The sequence below is a fragment of the Halichoerus grypus genome, chromosome 1 (genome assembly GCF_964656455.1).
Source record: "Halichoerus grypus chromosome 1, mHalGry1.hap1.1, whole genome shotgun sequence".
In the NCBI taxonomy this organism is placed as follows: Eukaryota; Metazoa; Chordata; class Mammalia; order Carnivora; family Phocidae; genus Halichoerus; species Halichoerus grypus.
In genome coordinates, this window is record NC_135712.1 from 83,405,652 (window position 1) to 83,424,971 (window position 19,320).

The following is a 19,320-nucleotide window of genomic DNA, read 5'->3' on the forward strand; positions in this document are numbered from 1 at the left end:
CTTTTATGGTTTTTCTTCCTGCATGGCCCGCCTCCCCGGCCCTGCTCCCTGCCCAGCGCTCCCCCAGCTGCGGGCTCCTTGGAGGAAGGCCGCCCAGTCCCCTCGTCTCCCGCTGCCTGCAGGCCACCGAGCCTCAAAGCGCGCATTGTCCAGCGGGGGCGGGGAGGCCATCGGGCCCCTGGAGAAGAATAACACTGCGCCCAACTCCTGTTAGGGAAAGTTTCCTAATGCACTCCTTGTGGTAAAATACACTTTTAACGGGGCGGGGGATGGGGGTGAGGATAAGTTTTGAAAATCCACTGCCTTCTCTCAATTCCTCGACTCTTCCCCTTGTCACTTTTTAGGTTCTCAGAAAGGGGGGAGAGTGAACCGGAAAGAAATTGGAAGGTGGCCGAAAATGTGGACATGACTCTATAACCGTCCATGTGATGCTTTTAAAAAATGCGGGTGGGAAGAGAGAAGGGGGATGTCTCCACCCAGGTCTGGGCCGAGGACAGCTGCACGGTGCGCGGGGGGTGAGGGGAGAGGGGCCCCGAGGGCGCGTGTGCAGGCGAAGCATTTCGCACCTCCTGTTCATCTTAGAAGCGAGGCGGGGACAGGGGGGAGCGAATTGTTCTGCCTCCCGACAGGCAGTGGAAGTTGAATAAAATGGAGAGGCGGGCAAACGCAAAAACAAAACCTGCTGTAGACTCCGAGTCTCTCTCCTTGACCCGAATTCCAAATGGTGGGGGGTTCTCCAGTTGCTAAAGACTCCGAAGTCTTAAGACCCCAGAGGCAGCGGTCCTCCAGCGACGGCAAAAGCTGTGATAGAGAACCGTTAGAATTGAGGCTTTGGGGGCAAATGTGATTAATCTTTCATTCGAGCAGCGGGGACCCATTCCTTCCAAGCGTTGCCGGTCTGCATTTGAGGGGTCTGTAGGTTTCGTCTGCTCTTCCAGGCATTTGCAAAATAACGGCTCGTGTCCCTTGCAAAACTCTGCCTGAAACAAATATATTCCAAGACACTGCACTGGTGAATCCGTTTTAAAAATCAAATCAAAACAAAATAAGACTTTTTAAAAAGCCCCAGGCAGGTACTCTCGATGTCCAACAACCAAAGTGACCGAAGGGGAGCATTAGTGGTTGTGGCTCTTTGGGAGTTGCGCTAATTTGGTGTGTGGACTCAATGCCTTAATGCTAAATCGGCAATATAAAGGGCTGAAGAGCAAGCCCGATAAAAAGCTCTAATTGCTACTGGAAGATTTAGGTGGTTGCTAGGATCTGAGGACCACCATCGCCACAAAAAACCTCCAATAGAGTGTTTGGGCTGTGTGTATGGGGGTTGGGGGGGTAGAGTTTCTACGGCGAATAGTGCCCACATCTGCTGGAACTTCCATATCTAAGCTGTTCATTTACGGGAGCCAACTTATGAAATCTCCACAATTAGATCTTCATTGTTCTTCCTCCACAACACTGTCTAGAAAGAAAAGGTCTTCTCGGTCGGGGCCAATCCAACGAAGCGTTTGACGTTATTAAATAATAAAGCGATTGTGATTTACATTGTTGTTCAGGAAAAAAGGCCAATTATCCACTGTTATGTTGCCATAAAGATCATATTAACTCGAATTAGTAATCAAACAATATGCGAGCGTTTAAAAAAGTACAGCCGAACTGGGTGACAGCTACCGCGACGTCTTCACTTTCACCAGCGAACCCACCCGCGCCGGCAGCCCGAGCGAGAGAGACAGTCGCCGCAGACCCGAAAGGCGGGAGAGAGCAGCAAAGTGGTGATTAACGGTCTCCAGTGTTAATTATTCTCAATTAATCCCGAACAGTGCAAACCTTCCCCGGTTCTCTGGAAGTTCCCCGGTTTGGGATGTTCTGAGAATGCCGCCTTTCTGGGAGGGGTCTATAAGAATTCCGGAAGAGGCAATCGCAATGCAAGTGTACCTGTGAGCGAAAGGGTAGGGGTGTAGGTGTGTGTGCGGGAGGTTCGCTGCCCTTCCCAGAGCCTGGCGTGCACCCCGAGGCAGGTGCCTGGGGCGGGCAAGGCCCGCAGCGTCCTTACACCCCTAGTGAATCTTGCGTCTTCTTTACTCAAATCACTCTCTCTCGCCCTCTGTTATTAGGTTTATAACTCTTTGCCCACTTAAATTTGTGCAGCCAACCAAGGAAATCTAAATAGGTTTGAGTCGCCCCTTGGGTACAGAATGGAGGCTTTAATAAGAAAGATTAATTGTGGGTGTGTAACCTGCCAGAAGACGCGGCAGCTATCAAGTAGCGGAGGGCAGTGTGTCGAGGGGAGGGAGATGCCTCTCTTCTAGGCCCAGACTTTAGTAGGCGCCGCAGGCATACTTAACGCAGGCCACCCGACAACTCCTTGCGGTCACAAGCGAAGGATTCCACAGAGATGGTAAGACCCATCTCTCCTTGTGTTATTTGAGGTTTTAAAGAACTTGGCCTTTATTCGCCCTGCACACCAAATCCCCATGCCCTGCGCCCCGCCGGACCCCGGACTCTCTGCCTCCACGAGCGAGGTTGGGAGTTGGGGGGGAATGCCGTGCCCGCTGCCCTGGGAGGTCTGCCTATTCCCACCCCCACCTACTGAACAATGCTTAGGCGAATGATAAAAAGGGTTTTGCTCCGAGGGCTAGAAAGTTGATTTTTTGTTGCCACGATGAAAAATCTCTCCGGCTACATGTTTTTTGTTTTTTGTTTTTTGTTTTTTCATGTGTATATATATATATATATATATAAGCAAACAGGGATCAATTTTCCTCGGCGCGATGCTTCAGTCCCGGCACAGAGGGAAATCAGGCAGGGGCAGGGCGGTTGGGATCTCGCCCCGCGCTGCGGCGGTGCCGGGGGAACAGTCCTAGCAGCACAGCCCTTTCCTCGCCCCTCCCTCTTTCTACTAAGTGTTCGGATCCCAGACTGTGAGTTGGCGGAGGGGGTGGGGGCGCAGAGGAATAGGAACCCGGTGGGGGTGGCGGGAAGAAGGGATTGACTAGAATAGTTCCTCTAGTAGCGTTTCCTCCTTGGACAATTCCACTCAAAACTCGAGGCACCAAGGCCCGAGTTTAAACAAATGTGAAATGAACTCTTCGGAAGGTCCAGCCCTTGCAGCGGTGGGATAGCCAAAGGGTGGTCGCATCTTGGTCCAGACTTTTGAAACAGTTGCTGCCTTTCCTAACTCCGTGCTCTATCTCCCACCCCTCTCCCCGGTAAAACCAATTCAAAAGGGGACAGACTCCACTCCACAAGATTAATGTCCGTTCATTTGCAGGATTAACCCTCTCACGCAGCATAATAAAATACTAGAGGTCCTTTTAAATTTAAATAAATACACGAAATCCGTGCCTTCTCTCTTTTCTTGTTTGGTCTCTCTTGGGACATCAGCAAACATCGTCTTGGAACCTAAAAGTCGGTCTCAGAACTTTTAACTCAGAGTTTTCAGATCATCTGGGGGCTGTTGAAGGCATTGGCCTTGGTAGAGAGTGGAGAGACCAGCTAACTTTAAATATCTATAGCTTGACATTTTGATTTGGAACTCACGATTAAAAATCCATTTGTTCCTTCCAGGGCTGAGCAGATTTCAATGTTGGTCATAGGAGCCACAAAATGTTCATTAAAGGAACCTAACCAAGGCTACTGTATGGCCACTTTGTGAACTCAGAACTATGGATGGGGGGAAAAGTATGAAAGTGTGAGTTGATGTCACGCTGGCTGTCAGTGTGTGGTCTATTGTGGAGAATGGTGCTTTTTGACTGAACAGAGGGAGCCCCCCTCCCCCCTTCCCCAGCTCTACTGCACCTGCACTGGATGAGGGAGTCCCTGCCATTCAGCCCATCGCAGATTGTTCAAACAGAAGACATCTCTGACAGCACTCAATTCATTACATTTCTTCCTGCTTTTCAAACCAACACACACACACAAAATGAGTATTGCCAGCCAGTGACAGCCAAAAAAAAAAAAAAAAAAAAAAAAACTTAAAATACTTTATATGCAGCTAATTTGGAAGCTCACACAACTAACCATGAAATATTTTGTATCCTTAACTTGTAAAGCTTCTTGAAAAAAGATTACCTGATTTTTCCTATTAAAAACATACCTCCATAGTTTATATGAGGATAGTTAAGTTTGTAGAAAGACACTGCAGCATGGCGCAGGAAGTTTCAATAGGAATGGAAGCAGAAACATGCAAAAGAGAAAAGCCCTGATTTATCTTATCAAAAGGGCCGGCTTGAAATGCATTCATAATTTATGCCGGTGAAGCAGCTTGCTAATAGAGGTGGGGTACCCAAGAGCCAGGGGCAGGCAGTGAGAGAAGCAGGAGAGGGTAGTAAGGGAGGCATCAAGGCTGAAGTGTGAGCTAAACATTTAAATCTATTTCCTAACAATGAAGTCTTCCCCCCATATGCTCAGGTTTATTTTGCCATCTTAGATTCCAAGATGTTTTTGCACCATTTCACAAAGCTGATGAGAGAGTGTTTAGAAAGCTGATGAGAGAGTGTTCGTCTAGTTTAACAGAAGTTGGGGTAAACAAACTCTCACAAGGAAAACTTGATTTTAAGATATTTTCCCTGGAGGTGGGAAGAAGGGGGAAACAAAGAAAGGGAAGAAGACTTTGAGCAGGAGAAGACAGGCTTGCCACTTAGTATTTCAGACTGATTAAACTGTAATGTTATGCAATAACCCAGATTTGAACTGTTAAGTGTGATAGTCAAATCGACCTGGATGTGAGTTGATACTGAATTGACTGCATGTGAAATATTGGCCAATTCTCAGCAAATCATTAGTCTGTTAGATCCTGGACCAATATCAAAACAAGGTCTAGTTTCCAGCACCCCTCTCATTGGACGGGCATTCAATGAATTAAGTTGATTTGCAAAGAAAACTTGGGAAGTATGTCTTCTGGAAATGCTGAGGTGCTTTCAACCAACGAATAATTCTATCCATTTCACAGAGTCCGCAGACCAAATGTCTTCCCCCTTGTCTACATTTTAAATAACTCTTCCAAGGAGTTCTCTCAGCAATACTTTCTCGCTTCTAAAATGACTATAAAACGCTACACGAATCATTAGGAGTGGCAGGGGACAGAGAAAATGGAAATGGCATAGCAATGGCAAGCCAGAAGCAACTGTCCTAACTATGGCTCCGTATAGAACCAGAAAACTCTTGGAAGTCCAATTCTTAACCCACTGCTGAAACTTATGTAGGGCCAAATAGAATAAAGCTACAGTGTACTCTGTAAAGGCTTTTGGTGTGATCTGCATAAAGAAGCATAAAACAAAACGACAAAAAACCCCAACTCATTCAGACCTCACAACAAACTCTAGCTAGCAAATCAAATTACACAGGCACACACACATAGAAGGGTTTGCCTGCGAGCTCGGGTGCTGTGGTGATGGGTATTGCATGTGTGACTGTCTACGTGCTTTTAATATTGGCTAGTCGTGTGTTTGCTTATGCTCTGGGGGACAAGAGCCTCAAAAGCTGGGGCTGGGTAGTGGGAACGGTGACCGGCTCCACTGGCCTCGCCCTGCAGTGTACGGATTGCCCTTTCTGGAACACTCAAACGAATCATTTCATCCCTGAGGCCCTGCAGACCCTGACGTCACGAGGTGGGGGTGGGGGCGCAGTCCCGCTTCTGGCCTGGCCGCCAGCGATAAGAACCCTTGGGAAGAATTCACCGCTCCTTTTCATACAGTAATTATTTTTCTGCCTTCTGAGGGTGGGGGCGGCTCCTGCCCAGAATGCCGGTCTCCCTCCCTTTAAGAAGATGCCCGGGGATGGCAAGTTTGCCGGATAACTTCCTAGGCGAACCATAAGCCAGGAAGAGAACTGGCAAAGGAAGCAGGGTGGTCTGAACAAGGCTAATTTCACCTCCTAAGGCCAGAAAGGGGACCCGAATTTCTGTCTTATCTCTAGAGTCCAAAATGGGAATCTTTTGCCTTCCCTACCACCTAATTCCGCTGGACAGTAAGAAAACTAATAGCTCTCAATGAATCCTATTTTGTGTCAGTGGCTTTGTATACTTACTCATCTTCTGCCAGGTAAAGAAGTATTATCCCTATTTCACAAATGGAAGATGGATGCATCCTCCATTTCTACCTACTCTGATCCTAGAGGGGCCCAATACTCCGGGAAGCCCAAATCGCTCCTGTAGTTTCCCCACAGCCACGCCAATCCACTGCCCCTGGCTTCGGAAAGTACTGAGAGCTCGATTACTAATGCTGAGCCTTGGCACCAAACAAGGACAAACAACCTTTTAAAAGTAAAGGCCTGGGGTGAGAGGCCAGAGGAAAGCAGGACTTGAGTCGAACAGTCTCTGACTGGGGAAGTCTGGGGCCTAGAACCATCTTTGGGGTCACGAGGTCAACATGGAGAGGGCTAGGGCTGGGGTGCAGGACGTAGAGAACTCTGGAGAAGCAAGGGCCTGAAACACCTCGGGAGGCATTCCAGACTGGGGCGACACGGGACCGTCCAGGGCTGAGAGAGGAAATCGGGCCGTTTTGGCAGGGTCCGGGCGGAGAAAACTCGAGCCCTACGCAGCACCTTCCCAGGGAGCCCCATGGGGGCCTTGGCTAGGGCCACGGTGACGTCAGGTCCGCGGCCGGCGCCTGCCCGCCTCCGCTTCCATCGGCCCGCGCCTCGGCTCCGGCGCGGGCTGCGGCGGGCTCCCCAGGGCAGGCGGGGGGGAGGCCCGCGCGCTCCCGGCCCTGCGTCGCGCCCCGCACCGAAACCCAAGGGAGGAAGGCAAATGATAGTTCAAAGCGCCGAAATCTTTCCTAACAGTGCACACTTCATTCTGTGCACGCAGGCAGACGAGGGTAATGTAACGAACGACTCCTTGAAGCTTTTAAATCACCTGACACTTCTTTGCAAAGTAGAGCAAGCATCTCAAGTCCAAAAGCCCAGAAGCAGCAAATATCTTTGCGTCCTGAAATGAGAGGACGTTCTACTTGCTTTTGAAGAGAAACTGAGTACACCACTCAGGGAATCGGAAATATAACCATTACACACCAAAATATAAAATAAAATCCATCTAGACCTGCATACAGAAAGAGAGCTCTCTGCCATGGGAAATCTTAGCCTTGTCTTAGCAAGCCATCCTCCCAGAGAAGTCTCACAGTTAGAATAAGAAAGTCAAGTCCATTATTTCCTGAAGGCTACAGAAGCAAAACATAAAAACTGAAAACAAGAATTGTAAAACTGTACAGCATTGTGAGAAGGAACAGCAGTTACAAGTCTCCCTGGGTGATATCAGAAGCAGGTTTCCAGGGAAGTTTTTAATAGAAAATAACTATGAGAGACACCAAACAAATTCTCTGGTTTGGGCAATTTCTCTGTCTTTGGAAAGCTCCTTCCACAGCTGCTTACTCTAGAACTCCAGAGGCTGTGTCCCTTTGGATTTTATCCACATTTTCACAGTAAAGTTCAAGTGTTTCTTCCCCTTCTCTTGTCTTTAAGGGATCCACCTCATAGACGAGGTCCCTAAAGAAATCCACCCAACCATCTTCCAACTCTAGTAAAAAAAAAAAAAAAAAAAAAAAAAGGCGCAAAGAAAAATAAATCAACCCTCATCCTCAACCTCACTTGTAGCTGTCCAAAGCAGTTTTTGCTCTGAAAGCAAGAAAAGGCAGCATTAAAAATAATAATAATAATAATAATAGAGTGAGATGCAAATTATTTTAAGGCAATAATGGGAGGGGGGAGGTGCAAAGTGTTGGAGAAGTGTTAATTCAAGTCTCTGCTAAGGCTCAAGGCGAAGGAAACTCCTTCCATAAATCAAAATATGAGGACCTGTTTTGCAAAATTCTCCAAGAGCAAGAAATAAAGGGGGGAGGATATAAAAAGCTCTTTTCATTACAATAGATAAATAAATAAATAAATAAATAAATAAGCAGCGCCAACAAGCAGGCAATCAAACCACAGTCAAACTTCAATCTCAAAGCAGTTAGCTATAAACTGTTAGCAGTTGAAAAGTAAACCTGTGCACACAAAGGCACTGTTTAAATTTCTTCTTGTAAGGGTTCTAAATGAAGACCCAATCACTATGCAGTTAAGCGGTATTTCTTGTCCCCCTGAGGCGCTGATCAGTTCTTTTTAATGTGAGAAAACTGGCGGCTCAAAACCCGTCAATGGAGCTCCCACAACAAAAGTTCTGAAAAGCTGAATGAATTGGGTTTGTAATTACTGCATCCCGTCCCCCCACCCCTTGCAGCTTATCTCTTATTCATTCACCTTATATTATTGTCAAGGAATCTTACTCTCAAAATCATTCCCTTACCATTTTACCCAGGGCCCCAGAGGAACTTATGACAGAGCAGAAATGGAACACTTGCCCGTCCCCCCCTCACCCCACTACACCTGGAAATGTTCAAACCAGTAGGTGGGGAGGGAAGGAGGGACTATCTTGTACCCCAATTTACTCTGAGACTACTAGAACTCAGAGTACTCAGCCTATGGAGACTTCCATTTTAAAACCCGAATTTTATTGGCAAACAGCAAATGTGTGTCCTTCTAAATTCAGAACCTGCCTGAGTCTCTGAAATCCTGTGACATCTCCACTTAGACAAGGCAAAGGTTATAAATAAATCCCCTCCCCTCTCTCCCCAAACTGCAAGGCCCTAAAAGACCTTTCCAGACATGATGGAGAATCTAAGGTAACTTCTTATGTTTTTTTTTTTTCTTTTAAAACAAAGCCAGTAAATGAAATAGAAAAAGAAACTACAATCCCCCCAACTCTCAGCCCAGGAAAAGGTTTTATGAAAAAGTCAGATTTAGAATGCCAGGGCTCTGTGTGTATTTCAATCCAAGGCATGGCTGATAGAGAAGATTCTCCTGAGATTTCCTACTGTAAGAATGTGTCGGTTCTAGAAATAAGTACAGCTATTACAACCAAATCTACTAGCAGACTAAATAATTAATTGAAGCGTTGCTCTTTGACCCTGGAAAAGTCCAGTAGGGACACGTTTATAGTAATAATACCTCCGAATGAGCCCTTGTCAAATATTCATTTAGTGGTTAATGTGAGCCATTTTCCCCTGGGACCGTCTGTAATACCAGCTTCCCAGCATTGGCAAGAAACCTTGCTAATCTACTACAGCTCAGCAAAATATTTTAATGCTCTTTATTTAAAGTAGGGGGCGGGGGTGCGGGGAAAGAAAAAATTGCAGAGGGAACAAACTATAATCTCATCCTTCTACACATTTCCATTCCATGTATAAGGTTAACAAAACATTAAATTCACTCCTTTGACTGGAAATTGAATGGTTTTTGTGAACAGAATAATATCCCAAGGAAGGAACTGAACATTTCAAACAACTAACTTCAGCACTGAGAGATAACCATCTCTGGGCAAGTTTATGGGTTTACCCCCTTCTTGGAAATCATATTATAATTAAAATATTGTATGTTCAATATTAATCTAGTCATGAAACTACACATCTTGGGGAATCATTTAGCCCAATCAAATAAACAATAAAATATATGACATTTTCCTCAAATGCAGTTTATCAAAAGAATTTATATTTGCGAGCAAAATAATTTGGCTTTCATTTAGGTAGGAGATATGGAGGGATAGGAGGGAAAATGGGAGTTCTCTTGTTTTAGGCAGACAGTGACAATCACTCAAAACTAGTTCAACTTCCTAAAATTGCTCTCTTCCCTCTTGCAAAATATTTGAACTTGAGCATTTTGCCAAAAAGTTGTTGCTTTTTTTAGTCTGATCCTGTGGGCTCTTTTTTGTTTTGTTTTGTTTTTTAAGGGAGCCTAATGCAGTGCAATTACTCTAAGCCCTATACATATTTCTAATATAGCTCTATTTTTTTCAAATATATACGCTCCATATAGTTGATTGGCTCAAATTCCGGGAATATCCTCCCCACCCCCCAGCAAGATCATTTGGATCTTTATTCAAAGTTTCTTTTATTCGTATGTGTGAGCAAGAACTGGCGAATGTGCTCATTACCACGTGAATAATCCGTATATGCATTACAATGGCTGGCCAGGCCGGGGGAAATTCTTTTAGAGTCTCTGCATTAATTAGGGGGGGAAATGCCTCGCTTAGAATTGGGAACTGGCATAATAATTGTCCTTTACCCTAAAATGAATTTTTTTTAAAGAAATTGAAAACCAATACACACCCAAAATAAAGCAAACCACATGAAATAAAAATACAGAAAATATGAGGATATCTCCAGCTGAGCCCAGAACTATAACATTAGCAACACCACGAGAGAGACATACTTTCTTGGAAAACGAGAAAGTGCAAACCAACGGGTTGAGCTAACTTAGTGGCTGCAGCCGGTATTTTACTCAAGGGTGGAAGGCGCTGCCGGATTCCAACTTCTCCAAAGTTGTAGCAAGTTGACACAACAAGCCCTTGAAATTGTGGGTAGCAACCCACGCTCTTAAAAATGCCTGACTCGTGGTTCCTGGTCCCCTTTGGTCGGGGAAGTTGAGCGAGGTAAGCAGTAAATAAGGAAGAAAAGTCCCTGAGTCGGTCTTACAGATTCTCCGGCTGCGCCAAAGCGCGGGTCGGTTGTGATGTAGAAACATCGCTAATTCAAAGACCATGGCGATTCCCCAACTTTTCCGCTCCCACTGAGGACAACTATAGTCTTTCTTTACCTTTCCTAGGGCAAAAGAAAACAACAAATCCAATCTTGTTTCCCCACCCCTTTCCCCTCCCCCTACTTCTCTACCACTGTAGTAAAACATGGTTAACAGATCAAAAGCATAATCATCTCCAAATGTGATTAGACCGGACAAAGTAAAATATCTACCTCAGAGTTGATTGTTTTCTTCTTTAATATGGCTGTTGCCTGGCTTCTCTTTTGCTCGTTATCAGCTGCAGAGATATCCGATTTGGGACTACAGGCTTGGACCCGCGCTGCCAATTTAAGAAATGGAATACGTGGAGGGAGAGAGAGGAAAAAAGAAAATAAATAATAATAATAAAAAATAGCCGTGATAAGTCGGGGGGGTTTCGTAAGACGCTCTTTGCTTTCCCTCGCCCCTAAACAGGAAAATGTAGAAGAGAAAGTTTATGAAGCCAAGGAACAAAGAAAGCAAACCACTTGTTTCCTCTCAAACAATAGCAGGACTGAAGTAATCCAAACACCCACCCAGCAGATGAGCACTTTGCATGTCTAGTTTGCAATTATTCCGATACAAGAAGCATCATTTTCCCCTATAACCAGGTTTCCAAAGGGCCATTGTGCATTGAGGAAAACGAAAACAAAACCAGCCAACCTGGTTCTGATTTGGCTCAATACCCCATCTGCTGAGCTACATGAAAATTTTCAGAATTGACTCCTTCTTCCTGGCAACAAGTGGCATAAATCAGTTTTAAGTATAAGTCCCCATCATGCTTATTCATGCTGCTTAGAAAAGGAGAGGGTGGATTTACAATATATGCCTCTAGTTTCTACTTTAGAAATGATATAAACATTTCAATTTTTTGAGAGTACTTATTCAATTAATCATTCAGACATTTATTTGTTGCAATTAACATTAGCACATGCTATTGGACTAAAATATCAAGGTTTTAGGTATTTTGCTTTCTTGGCTGAGCACAGTATATACCCCGAGGAGTTATGTATATATCAGTGTTATCCAAATAAATGAAAGACTCAAGCATAATTTCAGTGTCCATATTTCAAAAATTTATTTATCTCAAACTGTGCATAATGGAGTAAAAACTTAAGTTGAAAATGTACCTGTTATAAGGATGGTATTAGTTCAAATATATACATGGATTCTCGGCAGACTGATTCAAATAATACAGAGCCGAATCTTTAAAATACAACTACGGAAAATAAAGGGGGGGGGAAACCTTAAAATATCACAATAAATTTACAGAAATATTACAAACCATAAGAAAATATTTCAAACACAGTAATTTATGTTGTTGGTTTTTTTTTTATCTGAACAAAATGGAAAGTTGGGAAACAAAAGCTATTATAAATTACCACGATGTCAACCTGTATGGCCATTTTTGCTTTTAACAGTAAGTTAAAAAAAAATTTAGTACAATCTAAAACTTTTGCCCCTTTAAAGAAGACCACGGAGATGGTTTTGCCAGTACTCTAATTTTTCCTTTTGTACAATTTTTTTAAACAATTAAAATGTCCAAATCTGAGTAATTTTCTTCTTTCCACGTTTGCAACTGTCCTAAATTTCAGCTGCAGAATCAAAATTCAGCAAGAAGCCTCTCCTTGAAAAATATTGGCAAATTCTCAGCTTATAAACAATGGACATTTTGATTGCCATGTTTATCTCGATAAATACTGTACAAAAGTTGCTTGCAAATATTAAAACATTTTTTTCGTCGCTTGGAGACTAGCTCTAAATATTATTGGTAAAGACTTTTGCAAACTTTCTGCAAAGCTCCTACCGTATCACTAGAACTTTTAAAAAGTTTTGCGTAGTTTTCTTTCCTCCAGATCTATACAAGGTCCATTCCCTCGCCCTCCCCACCCCACCCCCCTGGTTTTCTCTGTACAAAAATAGTCCCCCAAAAAGAAGTCCAGGATCTCTCATAAAAGTTTTCTCGTCGGCATCGCGGTTTTTGCTTGAGTGTGGATGGGATTGGTGTTCTCTTTCGCAGCTGTCATTTGCTGCGGGTGATGACTTTTTTTTTTTTTTTTGAGCGTACCGGGTTTTTCTCCATGCTGTTTCTTACTCTCCTCCCATTTCCCTCGCTTTTCTTTGAAAATTTCTCCCCCCCCCCTCTAGTTCACTGTCCGGCCCTCACATGTGCGAGAGGGGCAGTGTGCCGTTAATGGCCGTGCCGGGCACCGGGCCGCTCTGGTAGTGCTGGGACATGTGAAGTCTGCTGGGGGCGGCGGGCTCCGGCACCTCGGCGCCGGGGAGGTACATGCTGATCATGTCCCGGAGGTCCCCGGCCTGGCAGGGCGCCCTGGAGTGGGAGGAAGAGGTAACCACGGGGGGGCTGGAGCTGGCCTCGGACTTGACCACCGAGCCCATGGAGCCAAGCGCCATGCCAGGGGTGCCCTGCTGCGAGTAGGACATGCTGTAGGTGGGCGAGCCGTTCATGTAGGTCTGCGAGCTGGTCATGGAGTTGTACTGCAGTGCGCTCACGTCGTAGCGGTGCATGGGCTGCATCTGCGCGGCGCCGTGTGCGTTGAGGCCCGGGTGCTGCGGGTAGCCCAGCTGGTCCTGCATCATGCTGTAGCTGCCGTTGCTCCAGCCGTTCATGTGCGCGTAGCTGTCCATGCGCTGGTTCACGCCCGCGCCGAGGCCGGCGCCCACCCCGACCCCGCTCGCCATGCTGTTGCCGCCCGGGGCCAGCAGCCCGCCGGGCAGCGTGTACTTATCCTTCTTCATGAGCGTCTTGGTTTTCCGCCGGGGCCGGTATTTATAATCCGGGTGCTCCTTCATGTGCAGCGCTCGCAGCCGCTTGGCCTCGTCGATGAACGGCCGCTTCTCCGTCTCCGACAAAAGTTTCCACTCGGCGCCCAGGCGCTTGCTGATCTCCGAGTTGTGCATCTTGGGGTTCTCCTGGGCCATCTTGCGCCGCTGCCCGCGGGACCACACCATGAAGGCGTTCATGGGCCGCTTGACGCGGTCCGGGCTGTTCTTCTGGTTGCCGCCCGCCGCCGCCGCGGTGGAGTTGCCGCCGCCGCCGCCGCCGCCGCCGCCCCCCGAAGTTTGCTGCGGGCCCGGCGGCTTCAGCTCCGTCTCCATCATGTTGTACATGCGGGCGCTGTACGCGGGCCCGGCCCGCCGGCGGCTGCCGACCCTCGGCCCGGCCGGGACTTTGGGGGGCCCGCGGGCGGGGGGAGAGGAGGAGGGGAGGCGGGCGGGGGTGTCGGGAGCGCAGGGCTCCGCGAGAAAAATCAGGCGAAGAATAATTTGGGGGAAGAAAAGAGAGAGAGAAGCAAACTGGAATCAGGATCAAAAAAAGCGCTTCCCTCCTCTTCTGGCCGATCCTGCCGCCGCCGATGATTGTTATTATTATTTTTTGGAAAGGCTTAAGCCTGGGGCTCAAACTTCTCTCCCTTTCTTTCTCTCTCCTCTTCTTTCTCTCAGTCCTAGTCTTAAAGAGGCAGCAAACTACTTTCCCCCTTTTGCAAACACTCTCTTCTCTGCCTTGACAACTCCTGATACTTTTTTGAACAAGTTAATAGACAACCATCCATGTGATGGGGGCTGTCAGGGAATAAATGGGTTTCCAGCGACCAATCAGCGCGCAGCGGCTCCTCCACTCGAGCCCAGCCTCGCCGCCGGGTTTTGCATGAAAGGGGGCGGGGCCTGCCGCGCCGCAGGCCGCGCGGGGGAGGCAGGGGGAGGAGGGGGAAGGAAGGAGGGAGGGGGAGGCGGCTCCCACAGCCAGCCTGCCAGCCACTGAGAAACCTTTGTATCCCCTCTCGCAGCAACAGGTCACACCACACGCCTTTTCGAAGGAAGTGGGTAAACAGCACTAAGACTACGATTTTTTTTCTTCTTCAAACTTAGTATTGATTTACTTTTTGGTGCGGGCCGCTGAGTTGAGGAAGGGGCGCGAGAAGCCGCTAGGGTGGTGGGGTGGGGCAGGGCAGTGGGTGGTTCAGGGCGACTGTCCTACTAGTATTTCAGGAAGCAGGCGGTGCAGGAGTTGGTGTGTCATTGTTCTCTCGCTCCTCCGCACGCTTCTCCCCAACTCCAGCCTCTCCGGTGCTTCTCCCTAACGTCGCTCTTCCCCTCGCCCCTCTTCCTCCACAGGTGCCGGCACTGGCTCACCCCTTTCTCACACAGTCCCAACAAGAAGTTAGGAGCGAAAGCTCTGTCCTCAAAACCCTCCTTGCTGCCACGCAGTTTGCTCTGTTGTAAGCATAAATCCTGCTTGGACTATGCGGCCGACTCTACACTTAAGGGGAGGCCGGGCCTGGGGAAGCTGCGGCGAGCCGGCTCTTCCCTGCCCAGCTCAGCTCGGGCCGGGGCACCATAGCTTGTCCCCTTACCCCCAGCCACGTCGCCCACCATCTTTCTCCATTCAGTCGATGGAGAGAGGATGCCGCCACTCTCGCCCTCTCTCCCCATTCCCCCCTGAGCCTCCCCCAAAGCAGGATTTCAGTTGGGCCGGTTTCAAAAGGAGGCTGTGGGAAGAAGAAGATCCACAGAAGCAGCTCAGAAGCGCAGGCTACGGAGCAGCGTAACATCAACTTCCTGGCATCCCACGGCACAGTATGGAGGTGGCATTTGGGCCGCACTCACAAACTCCCTCCCACGCAGAGTTCCCAGGACTCGAGCAGAACCAGCCCTGCCATTCCCCTTGTGACTTGTACTGTGGTGGCCGCTCTGCCCGCGCCGCCCGGGTCTGGGGCAGCGCTCGGAGGGGGCGCCCGGCCTGGGAGGCGGGTGTGGTGCTCCCCAGGCACAGGTGCAGGCGGTGCAGGCAGGAAGAAGACGGCCAGGACTGGTCATGGGGGGAGCCCAGCAAGGCCGAGGCTGGAGGAGGATGGGATGGAGGCGGGGGTAGGGGCTCAGGAATCCTGCCCGCCCAGGACCCAAGAGGGTAATTTTAGCCGCTCTCCCATTGTCCTGACGTAAAGATTTCAATAGGTAGGCGCTCAATGCGGAGAGCAATGGCAGCACGTCCGTTACAAATAGGTAGTTTTGTTTCTCTTGTTGTCGCTACACGGAGTCAAACAAAGCCCCGTCTAAGTTTCCTTCCACTCTCTTGTTGGGATCTTTGTGGCTAAAATGCACTTGACTACAAAGGGTGGGGGTGGGGGGTGGGAAAAAAAAAAAAACCTGATGCCATTTCTTTTTTATAAAGGGCTTAAACCATCAGGGTTACTTATTTTCTTTCTTCTGTAACACTCTCTCCGCCCCCTCCTCCCCTGATCTATCTACCCTTACTCACCCTAAGAAAATGTACTGAATAGTATCTGTCGGCCACGTTCCATTTATTATCTTTACAAAACTTTGCATTGTTTTGTTCCTTACTAACCTTCTTCCCATAACCATCACCACCCCCCTCCAACTTCTCCAATCCCTGCCCTCCCAGGCTTTTCTGTTCCTGTCCAACTCAAAATAAGTATGCTCACTGGAAAGCCAGAAAAGTTGAGAAAAAGAATCCTTTTCTTTATAAATTATTATTTCCAATCAGCCGCCCCTCCCCCATCAGTTTCTTCTTTTTCTCCAAGTTATGGTTTGTTTTAGTTCTTGGGAACCCGGGAAGAGTGAGACTGGCCTCCTCGAAACGGATAAATATATGGCACTCTTCAAAACAAAATAATGTCTTCTGTTTATTAAGCTAAAAACAGACATGGACATGAGGAAGGAGAAAAGGTTAGAGGCTCAGAAGACAACACGGCAGCCACAGGCTGGCTTTTCAGCGCGTCTGGTTTCAGGGATGTAGCTGGTGCGCCCCCTACTGGTGGATTCGCTTTTCCATGACTACAGTTTTGCTTTTACCTTTAAAAGAAGGTGTTTGGAAATAATTAAAGGAAAAAAAAAAAAAATGAGGGGAATGGGAGGAAGATCCAACTAATTACACGTAATCTAAACAAAAGAAAAGTTAACATATCATATAAGCCATGGAACCAAATCATAAGAATCAGATTTAATTTGCTTAACTTAGAAATGTACATATAACCTCCAGATAAGTAGGAGGTTAAACTATGGGAAAAAATAGGTACAAATTATGAGATTCAACATATGAATGAATTGTGATTGTCCAGATGCCACGAAGGGCAGACCAAGCATTCACTTCATGATTGTGTATGCACTGGTCTGTGCTTAGTAGCATTATTCCGAAAACTTTAAAAAAGCTTACGGATAATTAAGTCTGAAGAAAAATAACCCAAGGGGTTGATGTGGATAATGGTGGAGTATATGTATTAAAATAAATATTTTAATAACGACTGGTTACAGTAGCAAATTTTTTAATCTCCCTCTCTCTCAAGGGGTAGTAGGAAGAGGCACAAATTTTTCCTTGGGATAATATATAAAAGCTTTTATACATTCTCAGATGCCTGTTTGTGCCCGAACTCTATAATAATGCATTTAAGAGGTTAAAGGGGCTGGCTAGGTCTTTTGTTAATTGCTTTTATCATATAAATAAGCTATGGAAATACATTACAATTGTGTTATCATTGGTTGCATTTATTTACAGCTTTATTTTAATTAAGCCTGCTGTACTTATCAAGGCAATAAACTAACTGTGGCTGGCATTTATGCATAATAATGTGCTATGAAAATAAGATTAAAGAAGATGGTGATAACAGAAACAATTTTCTCATTAGATTTTTTAGAACATATGCATTAAAAAAATCAGATCACCGGCCACTCTATTTCAATCCGGCACTATCACTGGCCCCTAAATATAATAATAACTATAATAATCACAATAGATGATAGAAGCAGCACTGTTTTAGGTTTATAACAGATGGCTACAGTACTAATAACAATGCACCATTGACTACTAGGGAATCAAAATAAGACTTGGAAGAGGGTGCTTCATCCTTCAAGAATTTAAAAATGTTGCCATTGGCACAATGTATGAAAATTTAAAGTGCTTAATCTAAAGGAAGTATAACATTTCCCTTTCATGGGCAGCAAAAAGCTGCATCCTTTTAGAGCAAGATTAGAAATTAGGAACAAAAATGCCTAACTCCTAGGATATTCTGATTTAATTTTGCTCTACTATATAGGCCCCAGCCAAAAACCCTTAACTGATTAAGTGTAGCTCAGTTTTATCTTTTGCACTGGTATTTCTCTCCTAAACTCCCCTCATCCCTCCCCAAGTATTATATCTGAAGCCAACTAACAATTTTGTGGAGATAGGGGACTGTAGACTTATTTTTTCTTCTTAGTGGCAAATAGAGGTTTAACTTGCAGTAATTAGGTGAGAACTAGCCAAGCATCTTACTATTATGATGCTTGTTAAAAAACGCTTCTTTTCTGCATCTGCATTTGAGTGTGTTCCCCTCCTCTCTTAATCTTCTTATGGAAATGAAGGCAAACGGCAGGGAACCTGCAGAGTCTTGGAGAATGTCCTTGTTAACTGGAATTTCTCAGCATTGCTAATTAGCAGAGTTTGACGACCACCAGTATTGGGGGGAAAGCTCTGTTTAACCACTCACAAACCATTCCGAGGAAGAGCAGACTAATTTTATTTTGTAATTAAAATCTGAAAAGGGCCCTATTTGACAGTTAGGGCTATGAGAGTTTTATCTCCCCGTGAAATAATTACTGCCTTGATAACTCAATTTTCTGAAAAATGTCAACTGTGGGCTCCAAAAGTTTTAATTTCATTACGTAAGGAAAAAAAGAGAAAAATAGAAGAAAACGTACAGAAAGGCTTTCTAATTCTGGAAGTGGTTAAATATATTAAGAGCCAGATTTGGCCAAATGAAGGGGTTTTTTTTCTCCCTTTTTTGTTATGTTTCCTCCGGATCCTAACCTTCCAGTCTTCTCCACTGAAAGCGCCCACAGCAGTGACCATACTGCGGTAAAAGAGACCATATCAGTGATGTGGTAAGAGGCACATAAACTAAAAAGAAGAAGTACGGCAACCCAAGAAAAGTTTCTGATTTTAAAAGCCAAAAATAAAATTCCAACGTGTAGGACAAAGCTGGTGCAATCTGGTAAGATGAAATTTTATTGATATTTATCCCCTAACACAAGAAAACTGAGAACTATACAGTAAGGAGACTGGTATAAGCCAATTAAAAAAAAAAAATGTTTCCTTCTTCCCCCTAAATTGCAAAAAAAGTTCCTCAATCACTCCAAATTGGAGCATGCCACAAGACTTCTAGAATGATCAACACCTGATTCTTCAAGATACATGAAACAAACACAGATAAATGAAGGTAAAGAAAGGCATTCAAGAATTTCTTTTCCTTACAAAAGCATCACATATTTTTCAAAATTATAAGAAGCTGGAAAAAGTTAGGATATTGAAAGTAAGAGCAAAAATTAGAATAGAATTGTGCTGTTATCAAACTTCACTTGCTTTAGACTGTGAAGGATCCCTCACAAGATCCTAGAGGGGATACTGCAATCTTTATAAAGCAATTTTCAAAATGATAGAAAGTCTTTCGTCTACATTTCCTCCATTTTCTTCCTATTGCCAAACTTGTCAGATTTTGGAAGTGTGAAAGATTATTGACAGGAACTATAATAAATGTTTCTAGATGACACAAAGAGCAAGCATATATCTCTATCCCTTTTTATTTAGTAAGACATAGATATGCATATGGATGCATGGTAGATTGGCAATTTAAAATTGCTTAATTATATTTTTTTCTTCTTGTCTGTCCCTTCAGCACCTTGCCTTTAATTTCCAGAAGTGGTATTACACATAACAAATGAACAAGG

The 19,320-nt window shown here is 45.6% G+C and overlaps 2 protein-coding genes across 4 annotated transcripts in view; both read right to left on the reverse strand.

Annotated features, from left to right (window-relative positions):
* LOC144381347 (uncharacterized) overlaps window positions 1-19,320 on the reverse strand; it is a 785,460-nt gene that overhangs the window by 102,974 nt on the left and 663,166 nt on the right. For all 3 annotated transcript variants that reach the window (XM_078068692.1, XM_078068696.1, XM_078068693.1), the window contains one exon: window positions 10,773-10,879. In XM_078068692.1, coding sequence (XP_077924818.1) covers window positions 10,773-10,879 — 107 coding nt within the window. The remainder of the gene's footprint in view (window positions 1-10,772; window positions 10,880-19,320) is intronic.
* SOX2 (SRY-box transcription factor 2) lies at window positions 11,632-14,220 on the reverse strand. Its single transcript, XM_036095307.2, has one exon. It carries the CDS (start codon window positions 13,708-13,710, stop codon window positions 12,742-12,744), a length of 969 nt encoding a protein of 322 aa, XP_035951200.1. The 5' UTR covers window positions 13,711-14,220; the 3' UTR covers window positions 11,632-12,741.